Source organism: Rhinoderma darwinii, unplaced genomic scaffold (genome assembly GCF_050947455.1).
Source record: "Rhinoderma darwinii isolate aRhiDar2 unplaced genomic scaffold, aRhiDar2.hap1 Scaffold_427, whole genome shotgun sequence".
NCBI lineage: Eukaryota > Metazoa > Chordata > Amphibia > Anura > Rhinodermatidae > Rhinoderma > Rhinoderma darwinii.
Window position 1 is genome coordinate 73,879 of NW_027463800.1, and position 26,692 is coordinate 100,570.

Sequence of the window (26,692 nt, forward strand, 5' to 3'; positions counted from 1 at the left end):
GGACCTGATCTATGTGGTTACAGCCGGCAGCCAGGACACCGTGACCACTGATACACATGACCCTGATCTATGTGGTTACAGCCGGCAGCCAGGACACCGTGACCACTGATACACACAGACTTGATCTATGTGGTTACAGCCGGCAGCCAGGACACCATGACCACAGATATACACGACCCTGATCTATATGGTTACAGCCATCAGCCAGGACACCGTGACCACTTATACACACGACCCTGATCTATGTGGTTACAGCCGGCAGCCAGGACACCATGACCACAGATATACACAACCCTGATCTATGTGGTTACAGCCATCAGCCAGGACACCGTGACCACTGATACACACGACCCTGATCTATGTGGTTACAGCCATCAGCCAGGACACCGTGACCACTGATACACACAACCCTGATCTATGTGGTTACAGCCGGCAGCCAGGACACCGTGACCACTGATACACACGGACCTGATCAATGTGGTTACAGCCGGAAGCCAGGACACCGTGACCACTTATACACACGACCATGATCTATGTGGTTACAGCCGGTCGTCAGGACACCGTGACCACTGATGCACACGACCCTGATCTATATGGTTACAGCCGGCAGTCAGGAGACCATGACCATTTATACACACGACCCTGATCTATGTGGTTACAGCCGGCAGCCAGTACACCGTGACCACTGATACACACGGACCTGATCTATGTGGTTACAGCCGGCAGTCAGGAGACCATGACCACTGATACACACGGACCTGATCTATGTGGTTACAGCCGGTAGTCAGGACACCGTGACCACTGATACACACGGACCTGATCTATGTGGTTACAGCCGGCAGACAGGACACCGTGACCACTGATACACCCGGACCTGATCTATGTGGTTACAGCCGGCAGCCAGGACACCGTGACCACTGATACACACGGACCTGATCTATGTGGTTACAGCCGGCAGCCAGGACACCCTGACCACTGATACACACGACCCTGATCTATGTGGTTACAGCCGGCAGCCAGGACACCGTGACCACTGATACACACGGACCTGATCTATGTGGTTACAGCCGGCAGCCAGGACACCGTGACCACTGATACACATGACCCTGATCTATGTGGTTACAGCCGGCAGCCAGGACACCGTGACCACTGATACACACAGACTTGATCTATGTGGTTACAGCCGGCAGCCAGGACACCATGACCACAGATATACACGACCCTGATCTATGTGGTTACAGCCATCAGCCAGGACACCGTGACCACTTATACACACGACCCTGATCTATGTGGTTACAGCCGGCAGCCAGGACACCATGACCACAGATATACACAACCCTGATCTATGTGGTTACAGCCATCAGCCAGGACACCGTGACCACTGATACACACGACCCTGATCTATGTGGTTACAGCCATCAGCCAGGACACCGTGACCACTGATACACACAACCCTGATCTATGTGGTTACAGCCGGCAGCCAGGACACCGTGACCACTGATACACACGGACCTGATCAATGTGGTTACAGCCGGAAGCCAGGACACCGTGACCACTTATACACACGACCATGATCTATGTGGTTACAGCCGGTCGTCAGGACACCGTGACCACTGATGCACACGACCCTGATCTATATGGTTACAGCCGGCAGTCAGGAGACCATGACCATTTATACACACGACCCTGATCTATGTGGTTACAGCCGGCAGCCAGTACACCGTGACCACTGATACACACGGACCTGATCTATGTGGTTACAGCCGGCAGTCAGGAGACCATGACCACTGATACACACGGACCTGATCTATGTGGTTACAGCCGGTAGTCAGGACACCGTGACCACTGATACACACGGACCTGATCTATGTGGTTACAGCCGGCAGACAGGACACCGTGACCACTGATACACCCGGACCTGATCAATGTGGTTACAGTCGGAAGCCAGGACACCGTGACCACTTATACACACGACCATGATCTATGTGGTTACAGCCGGTAGTCAGGACACCGTGACCACTGATGCACACGACCCTGATCTATGTGGTTACAGCCATCAGCCAGGACACCATGACCACAAATACACACGACCCTGATCTATGTGGTTACAGCCATCAGCCAGGACACCATGACCACAGATACACACGACCCTGATCTATATGGTTACAGCCGGCAGTCAGGAGACCATGACCATTTATACACACGACCCTGATCTATGTGGTTACAGCCGGCATCCAGGACACCGTGACCACTGATACACACGGACCTGATCTATGTGGTTACAGCCGGCAGCCAGGACACCGTGACCACTGATACACACGGACCTGATCTATGTGGTTACAGCCGGCAGCCAGGACACCCTGACCACTGATACACACGACCCTGATCTATGTGGTTACAGCCGGCAGCCAGGACAACCGTGACCACTGATACACACGGACCTGATCTATGTGGTTACAGCCGGCAGCCAGGACACCGTGACCACTGATACACATGACCCTGATCTATGTGGTTACAGCCGGCAGCCAGGACACCGTGACCACTGATACACACAGACTTGATCTATGTGGTTACAGCCGGCAGCCAGGACACCATGACCACAGATATACACGACCCTGATCTATGTGGTTACAGCCATCAGCCAGGACACCGTGACCACAGATACACACGACCCTGATCTATGTGGTTACAGCCATCAGCCAGGACACCGTGACCACAGATACACACGACCCTGATCTATGTGGTTACAGCCATCAGCCAGGACACTGTGACCACTTATACACACGACCCTGATCTATGTGGTTACAGCCGGCAGCCAGGACACCATGACCACAGATATACACAACCCTGATCTATGTGGTTACAGCCATCAGCCAGGACACCGTGACCACTGATACACACGACCCTGATCTATGTGGTTACAGCCATCAGCCAGGACACCGTGACCACTGATACACACAACCCTGATCTATGTGGTTACAGCCGGCAGCCAGGACACCGTGACCACTGATACACACAACCCTGATCTATGTGGTTACAGCCGGCAGCCAGGACACCGTGACCACTTATACACACGACCATGATCTATGTGGTTACAGCCGGTAGTCAGGACACCGTGACCACTGATGCACACGACCCTGATCTATATGGTTACAGCCGGCAGTCAGGAGACCATGACCATTTATACACACGACCCTGATCTATGTGGTTACAGCCGGCAGCCAGGACACCGTGACCACTGATACACACGGACCTTATCTATGTGGTTACAGCCGGCAGTCAGGAGACCATGACCACTGATACACACGGACCTGATCTATGTGGTTACAGCCGGTAGTCAGGACACCGTGACCACTGATACACACGGACCTGATCTATGTGGTTACAGCCGGCAGACAGGACACCGTGACCACTGATACACCCGGACCTGATCAATGTGGTTACAGTCGGAAGCCAGGACACCGTGACCACTTATACACACGACCATGATCTATGTGGTTACAGCCGGTAGTCAGGACACCGTGACCACTGATGCACACGACCCTGATCTATGTGGTTACAGCCATCAGCCAGGACACCATGACCACAAATACACACGACCCTGATCTATGTGGTTACAGCCATCAGCCAGGACACCATGACCACAGATACACACGACCCTGATCTATATGGTTACAACCGGCAGTCAGGAGACCATGACCATTTATACACACGACCCTGATCTATGTGGTTACAGCCGGCAGCCAGGACACCGTGACCACTGATACACACGGACCTGATCTATGTGGTTACAGCCGGCAGCCAGGACACCGTGACCACTGATACACATGGACCTGATCTATGTGGTTACAGCCGGCAGCCAGGACACCCTGACCACTGATACACACGACCCTGATCTATGTGGTTACAGCCGGCAGCCAGGACACCGTGACCACTGATACACACGGACCTGATCTATGTGGTTACAGCCGGCAGCCAGGACACCGTGACCACTGATACACATGACCCTGATCTATGTGGTTACAGCCGGCAGCCAGGACACCGTGACCACTGATACACACGGACTTGATCTATGTGGTTACAGCCGGCAGCCAGGACACCGTGACCACTGATACACACGGACCTGATCTATGTGGTTACAGCCGGCAGCCAGGACACCGTGACCACTGATACACACAACCCTGATCTATGTGGTTACAGCCGGCAGTCAGGACACCCTGACCACTGATACACACGACCCTGATCTATGTGGTTACAGCCGGCAGACAGGACACCATGACCACTTATACACACGACCCTGATCTATGTGGTTACAGCCGGCAGTCAGGACCCCGTGACCACTGATACATACGACCATGATCTATGTGGTTACAGCCGGCAGCCAGGACACCGTGACCACAGATACACACGACCCTGATCTATGTGGTTACAGCCGGCAGACAGGACACCATGACCACTGATACACACGACCATGATCTATGTGGTTACAGCCCGTAGTCAGGACACCATGACCACTGATACACACGACCATGATCTATGTGGTTACAGCCGGCAGTCAGGACACCATGACCATTTATACACACGACCCTGATCTATGTGGTTACAGCCGTCAGCCGGAACACCGTGACCACTGATACACACGGACCTGATATATGTGGTTACAGCCGGCAGCCAAGACATCGTGACCACCGATACACTCGACCCTGATTTGTGTGGTTACAGCCGGAAGCCAGGACACCATGACCACTGATACACACGACCCTGATCTATGTGGTTACAGCCGGCAGCCAGGACACCATGACCACTGATACATATGACCCTGATCTATGTGGTTACAGCCGGCAGCCAGGACACCGTGACCACTGATACACGCGGACCTAATCTATGTGGTTACAGCCGGCAGCCAGGACACCGTGACCACTGATACACACAACCCTGATCTATGTGGTTACAGCCGGCAGTCAGGACACCCTGACCACTGATACAGACAACCCTGATCTATGTGGTTACAGCCGGCAGCCAGGACACCGTGACCACTGATACACACGGACCTGATCTATGTGGTTACAGCCGGCAGCCAGGACACCGTGACCACTGATACACACTGACCTGATCTATGGGGTTACAGCCAGCAGTCAGGACACCATGACCACTTATACACTCAACCCTGATCTATGTGGTTACAGTCGGCAGCCAGGTCACTGTGACAGTGCAGTTTGTAGTAGATTGCTGTTAAAACAAAGAGATTGACAGAAGAAACTGAAAAACTGTAAAACCTGAGCAGCCGGTTCTCCTCCGTCCAGATGCGAATCATTCTGTCTTTTCCACATGAAGCCACTAATCCCAATCCTGGGCTGGCGCAAAGACCTGACAACGGAAATAGGAATTTATTACCAATGACTGAGTTTCTCCAGACAGTACCACATTGATAAAAAGAGTTTCTGCCAAGGGCCTTGCTAGAATCCAAATCAACTGGGGCCCAATATGGTCTCAAAAGAGAGAAGACGTGCAAAAAGGGGAAGATATGTTGTAACAAAGGAGTTCTCATTGTTCCCACTGTGCCTGGACTGTGCCTCTATTCCATTGTGTAGTCATCATTGGTGGTTAGCTACAGTAGTCCAAACATCTGTGATGAAGAAGGGTATGTGCCATTGTTGCTTGGCTGTGAGTGGCACAGCCCATTCCAGCAACATTGAACTGCAGTAATCTCCTCATTATTATCGTAAAAGTATGCAAAACGTCAATACAAAAATATCCTATCTCACCCCTTTTGAGCACTCTGTATGACCAGATCTTCCCATCTCTTAAAACATTGGATTTCTCCTTTGAAGCCTTTGTTATGTGCACCATGTTGGGTCTTTTTTTCAGTCTTGTGTAACTGCATAGACCCGCGCCGAACAAAAGACATAATTCACCTTCCTCGCTAGTAAAATACTCTATTAGGCTGTGTTCACACAGAAAATTCCTCCTGCAAAAACTACTCCAGACGTTTCTTGCACAGTGGTTTGACAAAAACTCGTCAAAACACTCGTCAAGGCGTTTTTTTCCAATTTCTGACTGAGTGAAATGGGGTTTTGGAGGCAAAAACCGCCTCAAGATAGGTCATGTCGCTTCTTTTTACTGCAAAGCGTTTTTTTCCGCTTGCGGTAAAAAAACTCATCCGCCACCCATTGAAATCAATGGGAGGCATTTTCGGGCGGTTTTTGATGAGTTTTGCGGAGCGGTTTCCGCGCAAAAAAACACGTAAAAAAACTCTGTGTGAACAGGGCCTTAGTATCCACCCAAAGATATTAAGGAGATATTTCTACATGGGGCAACTTGTTACAAACTGCTCAAACATAATGGAATAAAGGGACACCCGTTACTCTGAGAAGACGACATGGCAGCTGTGTCCTCTTATCGTTGATGGTGACACAACTCTGTGATGGGATCATAATGTGCATGTCTAATCCAAAACCTATTCCTGACCAAGAACAACAATGCAGAATGGAGACAGAGAAATGCAGCCAATGTGCAAGCAAATAGAAAATGTCCAGACAAGGCGCACACACCGGGCACAGCCAGGAACTTCACCTGTTATCTGGTCCTGATGGTCATCACTGGACGGATGGTCGCTTCGTGTTCCAGTCTTCAGACAGTATTGCACAAGTTCGTACGTGGCACTGGATGAGTCATGGAAGGCAACAAAGAGCTGAGAATTGAGGGAGCACATGTGTCCCACCTGCTGAGCGCACGGAAAGCTCATACAAAGATTCAGACTCTCTTTACTGTATGGGAAGAATCGCCAGACTTTCACTGTCAGATCTGACCCTGAGAAAAGTGTCCAGGAAGAACTCATTAATATTACCATGAAGCATTCTACACATCGTCAGATGATATGAATGTCCAAAACAAGGAAAACCGTCATGATGAGGACAAATGAGGTGGTGACGTCTGTGTATTCCATGTGACATCAGTCTCTCATGTTTCAATCCTCCCGACGCGTTTCCTCCCAGCCAAAATAATTAATCAGGGGAGACGGGCCGAATGATTTGTGTCTGTGTTTCATAGTGAAGTGGGTTGGACCCAATCAAGACCCGCCTGAACCTTAGCGGAGTCCATACGAAAATCATTCAAAAGCTGGCGCCTCGTTCTGGCGTCTGACATCACAAAGTATTGGTAACCCCCTTATCACATCACTACACACCTCCGTACGTCACAGGAGGTGTGTAACAGGAAGGGGGGATACCGGCTGTAACGGCTATGGCCACGGCCCGTCGTTGTGACTTAAACCTCGACGGCCGAGGTCATGGACATCTTACCTTAGCTAATATATATTTTTGTCTAATAAAGTACATGTTTTATATTTTGACTTAAAGACTCCATGCATTTCTCTTTTTGGTACAACAAATCTTACCTGCGTGCAGCGTCGCCCTCCTGTGAGGCGCCGGCACTCACTTCCGGACATCAAGACTATCTCCGGCGGGCGCGCGCCGCCTGGTCCAGGACGTGCCTACCTCGCTACTGTCTACGTTGCCTCAGGTATCCTCGCTGAACTATTGAACTCTGTACTTTACCTGTTTGGCCAGCTGCCATCCCGCTACGCGGTACGGCCCAGTGGGTTCACACAACCGCTCCATGACACCGGCTACAAGCAGGAAAGGGGATTACCAATGCTTTGCAGCGTCAGACGCCAGAACCAGGCGCCAGCTTTTAAATGATTTTTGTATGGACTCCACTAAGGTTCAGGCAGTTCTTGATTGGGTCCAACCCACTTCACGATGAAACACAGACACAAATCATTCGGCCAGTCTCCCCTGATTAATTATTTTGGCCGCGAGGAAATGCGCCGGGAGGATTGAAGCATTGCTAAAAAGAGGAGGTTCCCCAATCCCGTTGCCTTAAAAGGAGCTATATGCATCTGACCGGGTAGGAGGGCACTGTCCCCATCATTTATCCCTTTCATGTAAGGAGTTAGGTGGGAAGCTAACCCTAATTTTTCTATTTATGGAGCTCACACAATTACCATGTCGGATTCCACTGTCGGACCACATAACATATCATCTTGGATGTCACAGTCTTAGGATATAACATACCGTGCCTGAAAGTCCATATTTGATGATAAATGCATGAATGGATCATTTTTGAATCTACAATGAAAATTTAAATAATTTTCAAGTTAAATGTTATACAAAACTCCGGTTCTATCTATTTTTTTTCTGCAAATACCACAGAGGATTACTGAAAAATAAGTATAGGTGGAGCGCTGCAAACTAGACCACCATTGTATGTCTTCTTTATCATAGTCATTGATTGCATCCTCTTCCGGAATAGTCAGAGAGATAGAGAGGAACATGTGCAGACACGTCATATAAGCAGAAAGCGCTCACCAGCTGATACGATGTGGTGGTTCTCTGGGTTGGACATCAGACATGTGACTTGGCCGGGACTATGTGCCTCGGTCTCACCCTGCAGCTGGTTAGAGGACCAGTCATACACTTGGAGGCTGCCATCATCAAACCCAATTATACAGAAGAACCTGGAAGGCAGAAGATGGTGAACAAAGACCTGAAGAATCTCAACGCTCTGTTCTGAGAATCAATCATTGCTCCAGAGGTGTCCAGTTACGTTGAGTAAAAGAGTATAATTACATGATAGAAACAATGGTCGTTAGAGAAGCAGAAAAAAGAATGGTAAAAAATAATCTATAAAGCACTGGACATGAAAATCAGCATAAACCCCAAAATAAAATGGTTATAAAACATCATTTGGTCACAATAACCATCTTGCCAATCATCCTATAATCTCAATCATCCCATCATATCAATCATCCCATCATATCAATCATCCCATCATCACAATCATCCGTCATCCTAATCATCCCGTAGTACTAATTGTAATGTCCGTGGCTGCGGGCCGTCAGCTCCAACCTCCCCGACAGCCGCAGCCACGAGTCGGCAAGCACTTGGGCCAGCCTCCTCCTCAGGAGACGTCAGCGCTCGCGTCCACTCACCTCTGCCAGATCCCGTAGGGTGCACGCGCACGCTCGTGCCCGCTCTTAAAGGAGCAGCGCGCGCACTGGACCTCATGGACGAACTTTCACCCGTGAGTACCCTGGACTATAAGAGGGGTCCAGCCCCCTAGTTCTATGCCTGAGCATTGTTGTGTTCCCTATAGTTTGTCTATGTGATGGCCTCCTAGTGTGTTTCCTGTTCCAGTCCCTGTACCTATACTTGTTTCCAGTTCCTGTACCTATCAATCCATACCTTTCTGGTCTAGCACTGTGCTGCGCCAAATTCGTGCCGTGCTGCATCCACGTCTGACCTGCTTCACGTCGCCTGACATCCGCCTGCTACCTAAGTCCCAGCCGAGCCTGCCCTGCTCCTGTCTGAGCTGCCACAGTTACATATAGAACCACAGACAGTCACGTGCTGCCTGTTGGCCAGCTGCCTTACCGCCAAGACGGTACGGCACAGTGGGTCCACAGACCCTTCGTGACAGTATGCTCAGGCCATGGACCCCGCTGGTCGATCCAAGACTATGACGACGTCACAGGAGATGTGAGCGGATATGCTGGACCTCCGGTCTCGACAGGACCAACTCCTCCAGGCGTTGAACATTCTTGCACGTCGGCAGGAGGCACAAACTGACGTTCCTCCTACTACACCTCCTGGCAATGTGCATCCTCAGTCTACACCTCTTGGCAGTATTGACCCACGTGTTTCTTTGCCACTTCCTGACCGCTATGATGGAGAAGCAAGTACCTGTCGTGGTTTTCTTAATCAATGCCAGATGAACTTCAGCCTGTATGCTAGGACATTTTCGTCTGATGGTGCCAGGGTCGCTTTCATCATTTCTCTCCTGACCGGCAAGGCTCTTGCATGGGCGAACCCTAACTGGCAGAGACAAGAACCAGAGACCCGTGACTTCCCTGCCTTCCTCCAGACTATTCGCATGGTGTTTGAGGAGCCTGGACGGGTCTCATCTGCAGCTGCCTCTTTGATTAACCTACGCCAAGGAGACACCTCCGTGAGTGAGTATGCCATCCACTTCCGCACCCTGGCGGGAGAGCTCATATGGAACAATGAGGCTCTGGTAGCTGCATTCTGGCATGGACTATCTTTCAGAGTTAAAGACGAACTTGCCGCCCGGGATCTGCCGTCTACCCTGGATGACCTCATCCTTCTGTCTGCCCGCATTGATATACGGATCCGAGAACGCCTCCAAGAGGTTCAACGGGAGAGAGTCCTTCCTAGTCTGGTTCCTACTTTGCAGCAACCCCTGCTGTCCCCCGATGTCGATCCTCCTAAGAAGTCGGTAATAACGGACCAGTGTAAGTTATCTACTCAAGAGAGACAACGCAGACGCACATCCGGTCTCGATGGTCATCTTGTGCGCATGTGCCCCCAAAACTTAGGGTTGCTTGGAGTGACGACCCTGGGTAAAGATGGACTTCCATCTAAATTGTCCATACCTGTGACCATAGTGTCCGGCGAAAAAAACGCATCAGGTCTCTGCGTATCTGGACTCTGGATCCGCTAATATCATCCGCAGAGATCTGGTGGACCTTCTGCAATTGCCCACCACCCCTCTGGAGAGCCCGTTGACAGTTGCCTCAGTGAATGGACTACCTCTGCCAGACCCAGTTATAGCTTTGACCAAGCCGCTGAGGTTCCAAGTGGGAGACCTTCACTCCGAACTTCTGTTGTTCTATGTCCTGCCCAAAGCTGTTAACCCTGTGTTGCTGGGCCTGCCTTGGCTCCGACTGCATGCCCCAGTTCTGGACTGGAATTCTAGAGAGGTTCTCCAGTAGGGCCCTGAGTGTCAAGGTCGTTGCCTGGTGCGGATTCGTTCGGCTCAGCCTTCTCTGCCTCGGACATTGGCAGGATTGCCGGGTCATTATGCTGCCTTTTTGGACATCTTTAGCAAGAGGGAGGCGAAGACACTGCCCCCACATCGGGCGCATGACTGCCCTATTGAACGGAATCCTGGTGCCTCCCTTCCCCGTGGTAGGGTATATCCTCTCTCCTTGCCAGAGACTCTGTCCATGTCCTCCTATGTGAAAGAGAACTTAGAAAGGGGCTTCATACGAAAGTCTTCCTCCCAGGCAGGAGCCGGGTTCTTCTTCGTCAAGAAGAAAGATGGCTCTCTTCATCCTTGCATCGACTACCGTGGCCTCAACCAGATCACAGTGAAGAATAAATATCCATTGCCACTGATCTCCAAACTGTTTGATCGTATATGTGGTGCAATGTTTTTTTCTAAACTAGACCTGCGTGGGGCTTACAACCTAGTCCAGATTTGCCAGGGTGATGAATGGAAGACGGCATTTAACACCCGTGATGGTCACTATGAGTATCTAGTAATGCCCTTCGTCCTGTGTAATGCTCCCGCGGTCTTCCTGGAGTTTGCGAATGACATTTTCCGTGACCTCCTCTATGTTTGTGTAGTAGTCTACCTTGATGATATCTTGATTTTCTCCAGATCCTATGACGCACCAGAGACATGTCCGTCAGGTTCTGCTACAGTTAAGGGAGAATCGTCTGTACGCCAAGTTGGAGAAGTGCGTATTTGACAAGGATGCTCTACCCTTCCTGGGCTGCATCGTCTCGAATCGAGGTCTCGAGATGGATCCTGAAAAGGTAAAGTCTGTCCTGTAGTGGCCACGTCCTCAAGGCTTGAGGGCCATAAAGCGCTTTTTGGGATTTGCTAATTTCTACAGGCAGTTTATTCCAAACTTCTCCTCACTGACTTCTCCCATCTCTAAACTTACTGAGAAGGGTATGAACGCCAAGGTGTGGACTCAATAGCCTGTAGAGTGCCTTCACGTCAGCCTCTATCCTCCATCATCCGGATGTCTCTCTGCAGTTCTCGTTGGAGGTGGACGCATCCACTGTCGGTGCTGGTGCACTTCTGTTCCAGAGAGGGCCCAAGGGCAAGTCAAGGGTATGTGGATACTTTTCCAAGCCCTTCTCTTCCGCAGAACGCAACTACTCGATTGGGGATCGGGAGTTACTGGCCATCAAATTGGCTCTGGAGGAGCGGAGACATCTACTAGAGGGCGCAGCTCATCCGATCTTGATTTTTATGGACCACAAGAATCTGACCTACCTCCAGACGGCCCAACGGCTGAACCTTCGTCAGGCCAGGTGGTTACTCTTCTTTGCAAGGTTCCAGTTTGAGCTTCATTATCGCCCGACCGACAAGAATGTGAGGGCCGATGCCTTGTCCAGGTCTTTTCAGACAGAAGACTCCATTGAGAGTCCACAGAACATTATCAATCCATCTTGCATTGTAAATCCCCTGCAAATTGGGGACATTCCTCCAGGGAGGGCTTTTGTGCGCCTGGTTGATCGTGCAATAATCCTCTGCTGGGGTCACTCCTCTAGACTGGCAGGTCACGCTGGGTTACGCAAGACCCGGGACTTGATTGCTCGTCATTTCTGGTGGCCCACTCTGCCCAAGGATAATGTCGACTTCGTTTCCTCCTGTGTTGTATGTGCAGCCAACATGGCCACGCAGTCCAGACCTGTTGGCCTGCTCCAGCCATTGCCTGTGCCTGATGCTCCCTGGCAGCATATAGCGATGGACTTTATCACTGACCTACCTCTCTCTGCTGGACGCAGTGCTGTCTTGGTGGTGGCGGACCGATTTTCGAAGATGGCCCACTTCGTTCCTCTGACCGGTCTTCCTTCTAGTCCTCAGTTGGCCAAGTTATTTATCCAACACATCTTCCGCCTGCACGGCTTGCCGCAGAATATTGTGTCTGATCGGGGGGTTCAGTTTACCTCGAGGTTCTTCTGCCTACTATCCTCAGCCTAATGGTCAGGTCGAGAGGATGAACCAGATTTTGGAGAACTACCTACGCCACTTCATCTCCAAGCAGCATGATGACTGGGTGCAGCTGCTCCCATGGGCGGAGTTCTCCTACAAATAATCACACCAGTGAGTCTACTAGGAATACACCGTTCTGCATTGTCTACGGCCAGCACCCACGAATTCCTTTCCCGGTGCCTGATACTTCCGAGGTACCTGCAGCGGACTCCACGTTTAGAGACTTTTTGCAGATCTGGCAGCAGACTCGATCCTCCATCCTAATGGCAGTGGACCGCATGAAACGGAAGGCGGACTCAAGGAGAAGAGAGCCTCCTCGGTTTCTTCCTCGCACTAAGGTGTGGCTGTCGTCCTGGAATATCCGACTGAGGGTGCTGTCATGTAAATTTGCCCCCAGGTTCCTCGGACCATTCGAGGTTCTGCAGCAGATCAACCCTGTCGCCTACAAGCTTCGGCTGCCTCCTACCCTCAGGATTTCCAACTCCTTCCATGTCTCCCTCCTGAAACCTGTGATCCTGAACAACTATTCCAAGACTCCCAGCCCTGCGGTTGCCTCCAGCGGCCCCTCGGACATCTTTGACGTCAAGGAAATCTTGGACACCAAGAGAGAGAGAGGAAAGACTTTTTATTTGGAGGATTGGAGGGGGTTTGGTCCTGAAGAGAGGTCCTGGGAGCCAGAGGAGAACCTCAATGTCCCTACTTTTCTGAAGAAGTTTCTCCCTTGCTCTGGTCCCAAGAAGAGGGGTCGTAAGAGGGGGGATACTGTAATGTCCATGGCTGCGGGCTATCAGCTCCAACCTCCCCCTGACAGCCGCAGCCACGAGTCGGCAAGCGCTGGCCCCAGCCTCCTCCTCAGGAGACGTCAGCGCTCACGTCCACTCACCTCTGCCGGATCCCGTTGGGTGCGCGTGCAAGCTCGTGCCTGCTCTTAAAGGGGCAGTGCGCGCACCAGACCTCATGGATGAACTTTGACCCGTGAGTACCCTGGACTATAAGAGCGGTTCAGCCCTCTAGTTCTATGCCTGAGCGTCGTTGTGTTCCCTATAGTTTGTCTATGTGATGGCCTCCTAGTGTGTTTCCTGTTCCAGTACCTGTCCCTATACTTTTTTCCAGTTCCTGTTCCTAGCAATCCATACCTTTCTGGTCTAGCACTGTGCTGTGCCAAAGTCGTGCCGTGGTGCATCCACGTCTGACCTGCTTCACCTCGCCTGACGTCCGACTGCTACCTAAGTCCCAGCCGAGCCTGCCCCGCTGCGGTCTGAGCTGCCAGAGGTACCTATAGAACTATAGACAGTTACCTGCTCCCTGTTGGCCAGCTGCCTTACCGCCAAGGCGGTACGCCCCAGTGGGTCCACAGACCCTTTGTGACACTAATCATCAAAATCATCCCATCATCTCAATAATTCCATAATCCCAATAATTCTTTTGACTCGTTAACCTAATCCTCCTTTCAACCCATGATCCCTATCATTCTGTCATCCTGTCATCTCAATCAAACCACCTCAATCATTCTGTCATCTCAATTATTCCGTCATCTCAATCATCCTGTCATCTCAATCATCCTGTCATCTTAATCATCCTGTCATCTCAATCATCCTGTCATCTCAATCGTCTCGTACACCCTGTCATCCCAATCATTCTGTTATCCTAAACATCCCATTAAGGTAATCACCTTGTCATCCCATGATCCCAATTATCTTGTCATCCCATCACCCCAATCATTCCGCTATCCCAATCATCCTATCATTTCATGATTCCAATCATCCGTCATCTCGATCATTCCATTATCCCAATAATCCCATATTTGTGTAATTTCAATAATTCCGTCATCTCAATCATCATGTCATATAAAAAATTCCATCATCCACATAATCCTCTCATCCCGTCACCCCAAACAAACCGTCATCTCGACCATCCCGTCATCTCGACCATCCCGTCATCTCGACCATCCCGTCATCCCGACCATCCCGTCATCCCGACCATCCCGTCATCCCGACCATCCCGTCATCTCGACCATCCCGTCATCTCGACCATCCCGTCATCTCAACCATCCCGTCATCTCAACCATCCCGTCATCTCAACCATTCTGTCATCTCAACCATTCCGTCATCCCAGTCATCCCCTCACCTCAATATTTCCATAATGCCATAATGCTATTTATCCCGTTTAGCCCAATCATGCCTACATCCCAATTGTCCCCTCATCCCAAGATCCCAATTATCCCGTCATCTCAACCATTCTGTCATCCAGATCACCCCAATATAACCATAATGCTACATATCTCATCATTTCAATCATTCCGTCATCCCAATCCCAATTATCCCGTCATCTCAATCATATCAATATATATATACTGTAGAAAGTATTACGCACACCAATAGGGGTAATTTTGCAGGCAAAATTTTTAATCTTTCATACCAGGTGCTTTTATATATATATATATATATATATATATATATATATATATATATATATATATATATATATATATATATATATATATATATATATATATATATAAAAATAAATATTACCCATGAAGCATTAACCAATCTTCCCTAAAAAGGAAAAATTTCCTCCTGATCCCAAGTGCCATTCAAAAAAGAATTCTACACATTGACATACGCACTCATATTTTTTCATTCTAAGAAATTATCTAAGCCTTTTTTAAAACCATCTACTGTTCCTGCTGTGACCACCTAATGAGGTCGGCTAATCCACAGATTCACCGCTCTTACAGTAAAGAACGAGCTCCTGATGTCGGCTATTCCACAGATTCACAGCTCTTATAGTAAAGAACACTTGTCACCTCTGGAGATTGAACCTTTTTGTTCGCCAGTCGGAGGAAACGCCCCCTTGTCTTGAGGGGATTTTACATGGAGCCGGTTATCACTATAGTTCCGGTATGGGGCCCCTCGTATATTTATATAGGGTCCTCAGTCACCCCACCGTCCTCTTATCCCAGTCATCCCATCGTCCTCTCATCCCAGTCACCCCACTGTCCTCTCATCCCAGTCACCCCACCGTCCTCTCATCCCAGTCACCCCACCGTCCTCTCATCCCAGTCACCCCACCGTCCTCTCATCCCAGTCACCCCACCGTCCTCTCATCCCATCGTCCTCTTATCCCAGTCACCCCACCGTCCTCTTATCCCAGTCACCCCACCGTTCTCTTATCCCAGTCACCCCACCGTCCTCTTATCCCAGTCACCCCACCGTCCTCTTATCCCAGTCACCCCACCGTCCTCTTATCCCAGTCACCCCATCGTCCTCCTATCCCAGTCACCCCATCGTCCTCTTATCCCAGTCACCCCATCGTCCTCTTATCCCAGTCATCCCCTCGTCCTCTTATCCCAGTCATCCCATCGTCCTCTTATCCCAGTCATCCCATCGTCCTCTTATTCCAGTCATCCCACCGCCCTCTTATCCCAGTCATCCCATCGTCCTCTTATTCCAGTCATCCCATCGTCCTCTTATCCCGGTCATCCCATCATCCTCTTATCCCAGTCATCCCATCATCCTCTTATCCCAGTCATCCCATCATCCTCTTATCCCAGTCATCCCATCATCCTCTTATCCCAGTCATCCCATCATGCTCTTATCCCAGTCATCCCATCATCCTCTTATCCCAGTCATCCCATCATCCTCTTATCCCAGTCATCCCACCATTTCAGTCTTCTTATGAGTCCATTCATCCCATTTTTCAGTCTTCTGGTATTTAACACTTCGTTACCTGTGTTTTGTCCTGTTGAATAACTGTTCTTTTTCTTTTGGAGCTTCATCGTGCTGCTGCTCACGTACTGCTTCCTCCTTGTCCACTATGCAAGAGAACAGACTGAAGCAGCAGGGAAGCCTCTGTGTACTGCTGACCTGCACCCTACTAATTCCACGCATAGGATTGGTCAGGGCACTGGCCTTTAATAGGTGTCCATCTCCGAGCAGCGCATAGACCGTCCCCTGGAGTGCACAGTACTCGGCACCCAGCAGCTGCTCTTCTCCATCAAGCGTTGTGATCAGCTCTCCTGTGGATGGACATATGAGCCGCATAGTCGCATCTGCACACACACAGAGGGCTCTGGAGGGGATGCGCTCTTCACTGACAATAATCTTGGTTACAGCTGTTCCCAGGAGGCAGTGCAGTTGGTATAAATGTTGTACTTGCCAAACACATAGTTCATGGCTGCAATATGAAAGAATACAGTCTCCATGGCTGCAGAAAGCCTCCAGTCCCAGCAGAGAGCCCGACACTCGCTGCTCCTCCATCTGTTCTTTGGTGGTGAGGTCCCATGTCCGCAGAGTAGCGTCCCCTGATCCAGAGACAAGGACAACCCCTGAGGAGGTGAGTGACAGCGCGGTGACAGGACCTGCTTAATAAAGGAGGAGAAAGGCCTCAGAAGTGGGACACATAGGAGTAGGGACTGGGCAGGACGCAGGACGGAACAAGATGTTTTTATTATCTTTCTACCCAATTCTCATATTCACATCTCTAATACCTAAATCCAAACAGATCATTGCAGCCAATGGCTGATAATAATTGTTGGGGGGGTCTCTCTCATTAAGGAATAGTATGAGGAGTCTTTTGATCCAATTTGAAACACTGTAACAAAGCCAATGTTACTCCAAGCCCGATGTAAAAATACCACTAGATACAATCAAATGCTTTCCATGCACCTGGGGGCAACAAGGCCCTCGTCTGCTTCTGGATGATGTCACTAGAAGAGTCGAGAAGTCTCCAGATATTAAAGGGGCTGTATGACATAGGATGGAAGACGTCACAAAGGAGGCCCTGCTGGCCACATGGACGGCGCTGAGCTGCAATACCAGTCACAACCATGGACAGGAGGGGCGCGGATTCCTGCAATATAAAGCGGAGCGCTCCTCCTGACACCTCTCCTATGTTTTCTCTCTCTTTCTCATCCCGCCATATTCACAGAAGTCGTCTGCAGCGGATACTGATCTTGTAGGGAAGCGCAGGTAACCCCAGGACTCTACATAATCACATTCCCTCTCTAAGGGCTCCCTGGGTAATGTATACTCACCAGTGTGTCCCACATACACAGCCAGGAGCTGAGCCGCACATCCCCACACTTTGATGCTTCCATCTCTGGATCCTGATATTAGGAGGTGAAGATACTCAGCGTATAGTAAGCTGCTGATCCCCCTGCAAACACAGCGCACATCATTATCATTTATACATACTCTCAGAGATGTCTGCCCTGTCTGACAAGCCCAAGGAAATCGTGTAAAGAATGGTATCGTCCGGTCACCGCCAGGTTAGCGTCCGGTCACCGCCGGGTTAGCCTCCGGTCACCGCCGGGTTAGCCTCCGGTCACCGCCGGGTTAGCCTCCGGTCACCCCCGGGTTAGCGTCCGGTCACCCCCGGGCTAGCGTCCGGTCACCCCCGGGCTAGCGCCCGGTCACCGCCAGGTCAGCGTCCGGTCACCGCGGGGGTCAGCGTCCGGTCACCGCGGGGGTCAGCGTCCGGTCACCGCGGGGGTCAGCGTCCGGTCACCGCGGAGGTCAGCGTCCGGTCACCGCGGGGGTCAGCGTCCGGTCACCGCGGGGGTCAGCGTCCGGTCACCGCGGAGGTCAGCGTCCGGTCACCGCGGGGGCTAGCGTCCGGTCACCGCGGGGGCTAGCGTCCGTTCACCGCGGGGTTAGCGTCCGTTCACCGCGGGGTTAGCGTCCGGTCACCGCCGGGGTTAGCGTCCGGTCACCGCCGGGGTTAGCGTCCGGTCACCGCCGGGGTTAGGGTCCGGTCACCGCCGGGTTAGCGTTTGGTCACCGCCGGGTTAGCGTCTGGTCACCGCGGGGCTAGCGTCTGGTCACCGCGGGGGTTAGCGTTTGGTCACCGCCGGGTTAGCGTCTGGTCACCGTGGGGTAGACCTGCCTGAGCCGCAATCTCATTCATTATATATCCCAGTGTTGAGTCCTTCGTGCATTACCTGTTGTGTAGATGTCTCCTCACTCTCCGCAGGGTCCCATCACTCACATCATACTCCCACACACTGGTCCCGCATGCAGCATAACACGTATGAGACTTTGTGTCTATGGTGAGGACGGTCACCTTGTCCTCAGCCATCATCCCCTGATTTAGGGACTGGTGCCGCACCAAGCTCCGTCTGCTTTGACCAAAACTCCATGAGATGACCCCACCATATCCAGCACTGAAGACGAGGTTCCTCCCGGGATGGTACACACAAGAGAACACGTCCTGCATCACAGGAATCCTGGACAGGAACATAAATGACTCGTCAAACAGGAGCAACTCCTGGTGATTCCAGGCCACGTACTGCTGGACCTGACATGCGTAGAGCAGACCAGCGACTGGATATTTAAGATGCCTGGTACCGAAAACCCGACCGTCTTTATCGTGCAGACGCAGAGTCCCAGCACAGTCCACGGACACCAGGCTCTTCTGTTCAGAGATGTAGGCGGCATATTGCAGCTGGATGGGGAAAGTGACCTGCCGCAGCGACTGCAGTCCATGGACCAGCACTGACGGCTGAAGATCTGCTCTTCTCATCTGCAAAAATTTACAAATATTAACCCTCATCATCATCATCATCATCATCAACCATCCTCCTGACATCAAGCTGCCGAACCACAGAGTCATCTGATGACAGGATGAGAACAATCCAAGGACACGGCACTTTATATATCTGCTCCCTACTGCGATCCCTGATGTCACCTGTGCAGTCCCCATACAATGTTATTAGACGTCTATGAGATCTCATGTCTGAAAGGTTGTCACAGCCCCACCCCCTGATACTGAGAGGTTGTCACAGCCCCACCTCTGTTACTGACATCACTGATATATAATATAATTACATTGTGATCAGACATGAGATCCACACATCTTATATACAGTGACAGCTATTCATCTATTACTACTGACAACCAGCCTGTATATCATGTGTGAGAGGTTGTCACAGCCCCGCCCCCTGTTACTGACATCACTGATATATAATATAATTACACTGTGATCAGACATGAGATCCACACATCTTATATACAGTAACAGCTATTCATCTATTACTACTGACAACCAGCCTGTATATCATGTGTGAGAGGTTGTCACAGCCCCGCCCCCTGTTACTGACATCACTGATATATAATATAATTACACTGTGATCAGACATGAGATCCACACATCTTATATACAGTAACAGCTATTCATCTATTACTACTGACAACCAGCCTGTATATCATGTGTGAGAGGTTGTCACAGCCCCGCCCCCTGTTACTGACATCACTGATATATAATATAATTACACTGTGATCAGACATGAGATCCACACATCTTATATACAGTCACAGCTATTCATCTATTACTACTGACAACCAGCCTGTATATCATGTGTGAGAGGTTGTCACAGCCCCGCCCCCTGTTACTGACATCACTGATATATAATATAATTACATTGTGATCAGACATGAGATCCACACATCTTATATACAGTAACAGCTATTCATCTATTACTACTGACAACCAGCCTGTATATCATGTGTGAGAGGTTGTCACAGCCCCTCCCCCTGTTACTGACATCCTGATATATAATATAATTACACTGTGATCAGACATGAGATCCACACATCTTATATACAGTAACAGCTATTCATCTATTACTACTGACAACCAGCCTGTATATCATGTGTGAGAGGTTGTCACAGCTCCGCCCCCTGTTACTGACATCACTGATATATAATATAATTACACTGTGATCAGACATGAGATCCACACATCTTATATACAGTAACAGCTATTCATCTATTACTACTGACAACCAGCCTGTATATCATGTGTGAGAGGTTGTCACAGCCCCGCCCCCTGTTACTGACATCACTGATATATAATATAATTACACTGTGATCAGACATGAGATCCACACATCTTATATACAGTAACAGCTATTCATCTATTACTACTGACAACCAGCCTGTATATCATGGGTGAGAGGTTGTCACAGCTCCGCCCCCTGTTACTGACATCACTGATATATAATATAATTACACTGTGATCAGACATGAGATCCACACATCTTATACACAGTAACAGCTATTCATCTATTACTACTGACAACCAGCCTGTATAACATGTGTGAGAGGTTGTCACAGCTCCGCCCCCTGTTACTGACATCACTGATATATAATATAATTACATGTGATCAGACATGAGATCCACACATCTTATATACAGTAACAGCTATTCATCTATTACTACTGACAACCAGCCTGAGTATCATGTGTGAGAGGTTGTCACAGCCCCGCCCCCTGTTACTGACATCACTGATATATAATATAATTACATTGTGATCAGACATGAGATCCACACATCTTATATACAGTCACAGCTATTCATCTATTACTACTGACAACCAGCCTGTATATCATGTGTGAGAGGTTGTCACAGCCCCGCCCCCTGTTACTGACATCACTGATATATAATATAATTACATTGTGATCAGACATGAGATCCACATCTTATATACAGTAACAGCTATTCATCTATTACTACTGACAACCAGCCTGTATATCATGTGTGAGAGGTTGTCACAGCCCCGCCTTCTGTTACTGACATCACTGATATATAATATAATTACATTGTGATCAAACATGAGATCCACACATCTTATATACAGTAACAGCTATTCATCTATTACTACTGACAACCAGCCTGTATATCATGTGTGAGAGGTTGTCACAGCCCCGCCCCCTGTTACTGACATCACTGATATATAATATAATTACACTGTGATCAGACATGAGATCCACACATCTTATATACAGTCACAGCTATTCATCTATTACTACTGACAACCAGCCTGTATATCATGTGTGAGAGGTTGTCACAGCCCCGCCCCCTGTTACTGACATCACTGATATATAATATAATTACATTGTGATCAGACATGAGATCCACACATCTTATATACAGTAACAGCTATTCATCTATTACTACTGACAACCTGCCTGTATATGATGTGTGAGAGGTTGTCACAGCTCCGCCCCCTGTACTGACATCACTGATATATAATATAATTACATGTGATCAGACATGAGATCCACACATCTTATATACAGTAACAGCTATTCATCTATAACTACTGACAACCAGCCTGTATATCATGTGTGAGAGGTTGTCACAGCCCCGCCCCCTGTTACTGACATCACTGATATATAATATAATTACACTGTGATCAGACATGAGATCCACACATCTTATATACAGTAACAGCTATTCATCTATTACTACTGACAACCAGCCTGTATATCATGTGTGAGAGGTTGTCACAGCCCCGCCCCCTGTTACTGACATCACTGATATATAATATAATTACACTGTGATCAGACATGAGATCCACACATCTTATACACAGTAACAGCTATTCATCTATTACTACTGACAACCAGCCTGTATATCATGTGTGAGAGGTTGTCACAGCCCCGCCCCCTGTACTGACATCACTGATATATAATATAATTACACTGTGATCAGACATGAGATCCGCACATCTTATATACAGTCACAGTTATTCCTCTATTACTACTGACAACCAGCCCATATATCATGTGTGAGAGGTTGTCACAGCTCCGCCCCCTGTTACTGATGACATCACTGACATATAATATAATTACACTGTGATCAGACATGAGATCCACACATCTTATATACAGTAACAGCTATTCAGAGTCCACCTTAGATTTGTTAACCGGCACTGATCGACGATGTAACAAGATGATCGGCATTGCCCTTCTCCACGGGCCGATACAAAATGTATGGGGATGAATGATCGTTAATCCAATTGTTCGGTCCCCATACAGTTTGCATATTGTCGGCAGCACATCCCCTTTTTACACGGAGAGATGTGAAGCTGAGAACGATAATTTTTTAGGCTGCAGCTTGTTTTGGCTTCGTGGACGCAGCCGATTTTTCCAAATCTGACTTGTGTTAATATATGTGGTAATAACTCCGGAATGCTTTTACCTATTCAATGGATTCTGAGATTGTTTTCTCGTGACATATTGTACTTTATGTTAGTGGAAATATTTGGTCGATAAATTACGTTTTTATTTGTGAAAAACACAGAAAATGTACAGAAATTAGCATGTTTCTAAAATTTAAATGCATCTGCTTGGAAAACAGACAGTAATACCACACAAAATAGTTACTAGTTTACATCCCTCACATGTCTACTTTATGTTTGCATCGCTTTTTGAACATCCTTTTCTTTTTCTAGGACGTTACAAGACTTAGAACTCTGGAAATTTTATTGAAAATGTGAGAAATTTTTGCTAAAGCCTATTTTCTTAGGGACCAGTTCAGTTCTGAAGTGGCTTTGAGGACCTTATCCCCATAAGTCACCCAATTGTAAAAACTGCACCCCTCAAAGTTTTCAAAACAGAAATTAGAAAGTGTTTTAACCCTTTAGGTGTTTCACAAAGCAAAGTGGAGTTGAAATTTAGAAATTACATTTTTTTTTTTTCTTAGAAAATCCATTTTCATCTATTTTAATCTAAGCTTTTACCAGAGAAACACAACTCAATATTTATTGCCCGGATTCTGAAGTTTTTAGAAGTATCCCACATGTGGCCCTAGTGTGCAACTGGACTGAAGCCCCGGCCTCAGAAGCAAAGGAGCAGCTAGAGGATTTTAGGGCCTCCTTTTTATTAGAAAATATTTTAGGCCCCATGTCCGGTTTGAAGACGTCTTGTGGGGCCAAAACAGTGGAAATCCCCCAATAAACACAATTAGGCAAACTAAACCCTTCAAGGAATTTATAGAGGGGTATATAGTGAGCATTTTGACCCCACAGGTTTTTTTGATGAATTTAGGGGAATTAGACTGTGAAAATGAAAATCTACATTTCTTCCAATAAAACGTAGAAATAATCATATTTTACAAGGAATAAAGAAGAAAAAGCACCCCAAGATTTGAAAAGCAATTTCTCCTGATTATGGCAATACCCCATATGTGGTAATAAACGTTTGTTTGGACCCACGGCGGGGCTCAGGAGGGAAGGAGCTCCTTTTGGATTTTGGAGCGCAGATTTTGCTGGAATAGTTTTCGGTGCCATGTTACATTTGTAAAAAAACTGAGGGACCAAAACAGTGGAAACCCCCTAAAAAGGACCCCATTTGGGAAACTAAACCCCTCAGAGAATTTATAGAGGGGTATAGTGAGCATTTTGACCCCACAGGTTTTATGCTGAATTTTCCTAATAAAACGTAGTAAAATACACCCCAACATTTGTAACTTGAACTCTTCTGAGCACAGCAACAAGCCATATGTGGTAATAAACTGCTGCTTGGACACATGGTAGGCCATAGAAGGCAAGGAGCGCCATTTGGCTTTAGGAGCTCAAATTTAAGGCCCCATGTACATGATCGTAAAAATTCTCAGTTTTTGCGGACCGTTTTTGCGGACCGCAATTGCGGTGCACAAAAACTGACCCATTCACTTCCATTGAACGCGTACACCTTTCCGTATCGCTAGGAATGCTCCATTTCCCTTAGCTTCTGTGTACCCTTGTCTGTTTGTCTGTCGTGCACTTATTGAGCGTAGGGACCGTCGCCCAGTTTTACGCCGTCGCCTAGGACGGGCCGTTGCAAGTAGGCAGGGACTGAGTGGCGGGTAGATTAGGGCTCACCTGTCTGTCTCCCTACCCATTTTAATCTAAGGTCGTTGGCAGAACGTAGAGCCCGAGTAGGGTGGTGGACAGAGATGAGGGAGGAGATGTGAGTGCAGCACTGTGGAGAGCGTCGTGGGGAGAGGAATAAGTTTGAATTTTATTCTGAAGGGGATGGGCAACCAGTGCAGTGACTGGCACAGATTATAAACGTTGGTGTAGCGGTTGGTCATAAATATGAGCCTGGCTGCTGCATTAAGGATAGATTGGAGAGGGCAGAGATTAGTGAGGGGAAGACCGACGATTACTGTAACTCATTACTAAAGACGAGAGTGAATCAGAACAACAATGAGAGTTTTGGCTGTTTCCTCCGTAAGAAAAGAGCGGATTCCTTTAGTACGAGATGGACCATTGTCTACTAGTAAACCACAATTGCTCTCCTCACTATAGGCATCCTGGTCTGCAGACGTCTGTCCATCTCTCCTGCGCTCTGTTGATTCCACTCCTGACACCAGTTGTCATGGGGTTCGTTAGGTTAATACACGATCAACAGAGCCAGTGAAGACAGGGCAACTCCACCTATACCCATCATCTTTGGCTGTGCTAGAGTAAGGGCTGCCTGCAAAGCATTATGTGGAACTCCGACAGGCCACCGCCTGAGGTTATGTGTTCCTCCTTCTCTATCATCTGATCTGTAAAATGGCGGCCACCATTTTGAGAAATTCATGCGGGACGCATTTGAAAGGTTTTGGATTCACATATGCACAAGTACCACTTATAATGGAAGGCGCCCAAATGTTCCATATAATTCTTTAGTGGTCAACGGGTGTCTGCAGCAAATCTGAGAGAGTTTACTTTTTATGGGTCTTTAACTCTTCTCCTCGAGAAGTCTCTTGCTCTTCTTTACTTTCAGTAAATGGAGGGTCGGTGTACAAGTAAAAACTCTGTCTTCCTCTTTCCCATTCTCAAAATGAACCCCCTCCCACTGCAGCATAGAAGGAGAGATAGATAGAAAATAAAGAATGCAGCAGATCTCCTAATAAATACATCATATAGGCCACTGTTCCGGAGAAGCTTTATGTTCAACTTCCTTAAAGCATACCTATTTTTTCAGGGGACAGAGTCTCATTACACTGCACTTGCTCTGCACTGAGTCCTATCTAAGTGCATTAAGTGACATAGAACTACTGTACTCACACTGCAGAGTCTCAATGTATCCTCCGTGATGCAGCTTCAGCCTGTCCCCTCTTCCCCCTGCTTGTGATAGATCAGTGACATAGAACTTCTGTCCTTACACTTCAGTTTTAGTGTCCCTTATGTGATGCAGTCACATGCTGCTCTCCCTGCCTCCTGCTAGTGATAGATTTCTCTATGTCAGTTTTTACACAGGAGACAGTGTTTTACACAGGAGACAGTGAGAAGCAACATTTCATAGAAATGCACACAGAACTCACAGATAGTATAGACAGGCAGTCTAAGTCAGGAAAGTTTTATAACTCTGCAGCTAATCATTGCATGGGCTCAACTATTATAAAACTGCACTCCTGCTCCATTAGATAGGGCAGAAATAATATTTTCAGCAGTACTATATACATTGGGGAACAGACAGAGGAACACGGGTGGTGGAGCTGGGTAGGGAGGTGTCTAAAATCTGTCAGGAGGGATTTTTATAGGTGATGATGTAATCCTGTAATTCACAGGAAGTCCTGCACACAGGAGAAATAACCTCCTGTCTACACATGGGAGCATGGCCTATTCTGGTGGTCAGACTGAGATCACGACACAGCTGCCCATAATGATAGAGTTCAAAATGTATAGATGTAGCTGAGCTGGGAAGAAACAAGCACTTAGCATTATGTGTGCAAAAAATAAAATAAAAAAATTGCAGGATGGCTTATTTAAAGAGGCTGTCACCAGATTATAAGTGCCCCATCTCCTACATAATGTGATCTGCGCTGTAATGTAGATAAGAGTGGTCCTAGTAATAAAGAGGCTGTCACCACATTATAAGTGTCCTGTCTCCTACATAATGTGATCAGCGCTGTAATGTAGATAACAGTGGTCCTAGTAATAAAGAGGATGTCACCAGATTATAAGTGTCCTGTCTCCTACATAATGTGATCAGCGCTGTAATGTAGATAACAGTGGTCCTAGTAATAAAGAGGCTGTCACCAGATTACAAGTGCCCTGTCTCCTACATAATGTGATCAGTGCTGTAATGTAGATAACAGTGGTCCTAGTAATAAAGAG

General features: G+C 48.3%; 1 protein-coding gene across 2 annotated transcripts in view; it reads right to left on the reverse strand.

Moving 5' to 3' along the window:
• The window catches only part of WDR97 (WD repeat domain 97), a 145,033-nt gene that overhangs the window by 47,287 nt on the left and 71,054 nt on the right, over positions 1-26,692 (reverse strand). Inside the window, exons 4-9 of one of the 2 annotated variants that reach the window (XM_075848569.1) lie at positions 18,758-19,338; positions 17,852-17,973; positions 16,546-17,176; positions 8,370-8,518; positions 6,574-6,810; positions 5,277-5,367 (exon numbers count right to left, since the gene is read on the reverse strand). In XM_075848569.1, the coding sequence (XP_075704684.1) occupies positions 5,277-5,367; positions 6,574-6,810; positions 8,370-8,518; positions 16,546-17,176; positions 17,852-17,973; positions 18,758-19,338 (1,811 nt within the window). Of the gene's footprint in view, positions 1-5,276; positions 5,368-6,573; positions 6,811-8,369; positions 8,519-16,545; positions 17,180-17,851; positions 17,974-18,757; positions 19,339-26,692 lie in introns of both variants that reach the window. The other variant, XM_075848568.1, reaches the window with a different exon arrangement.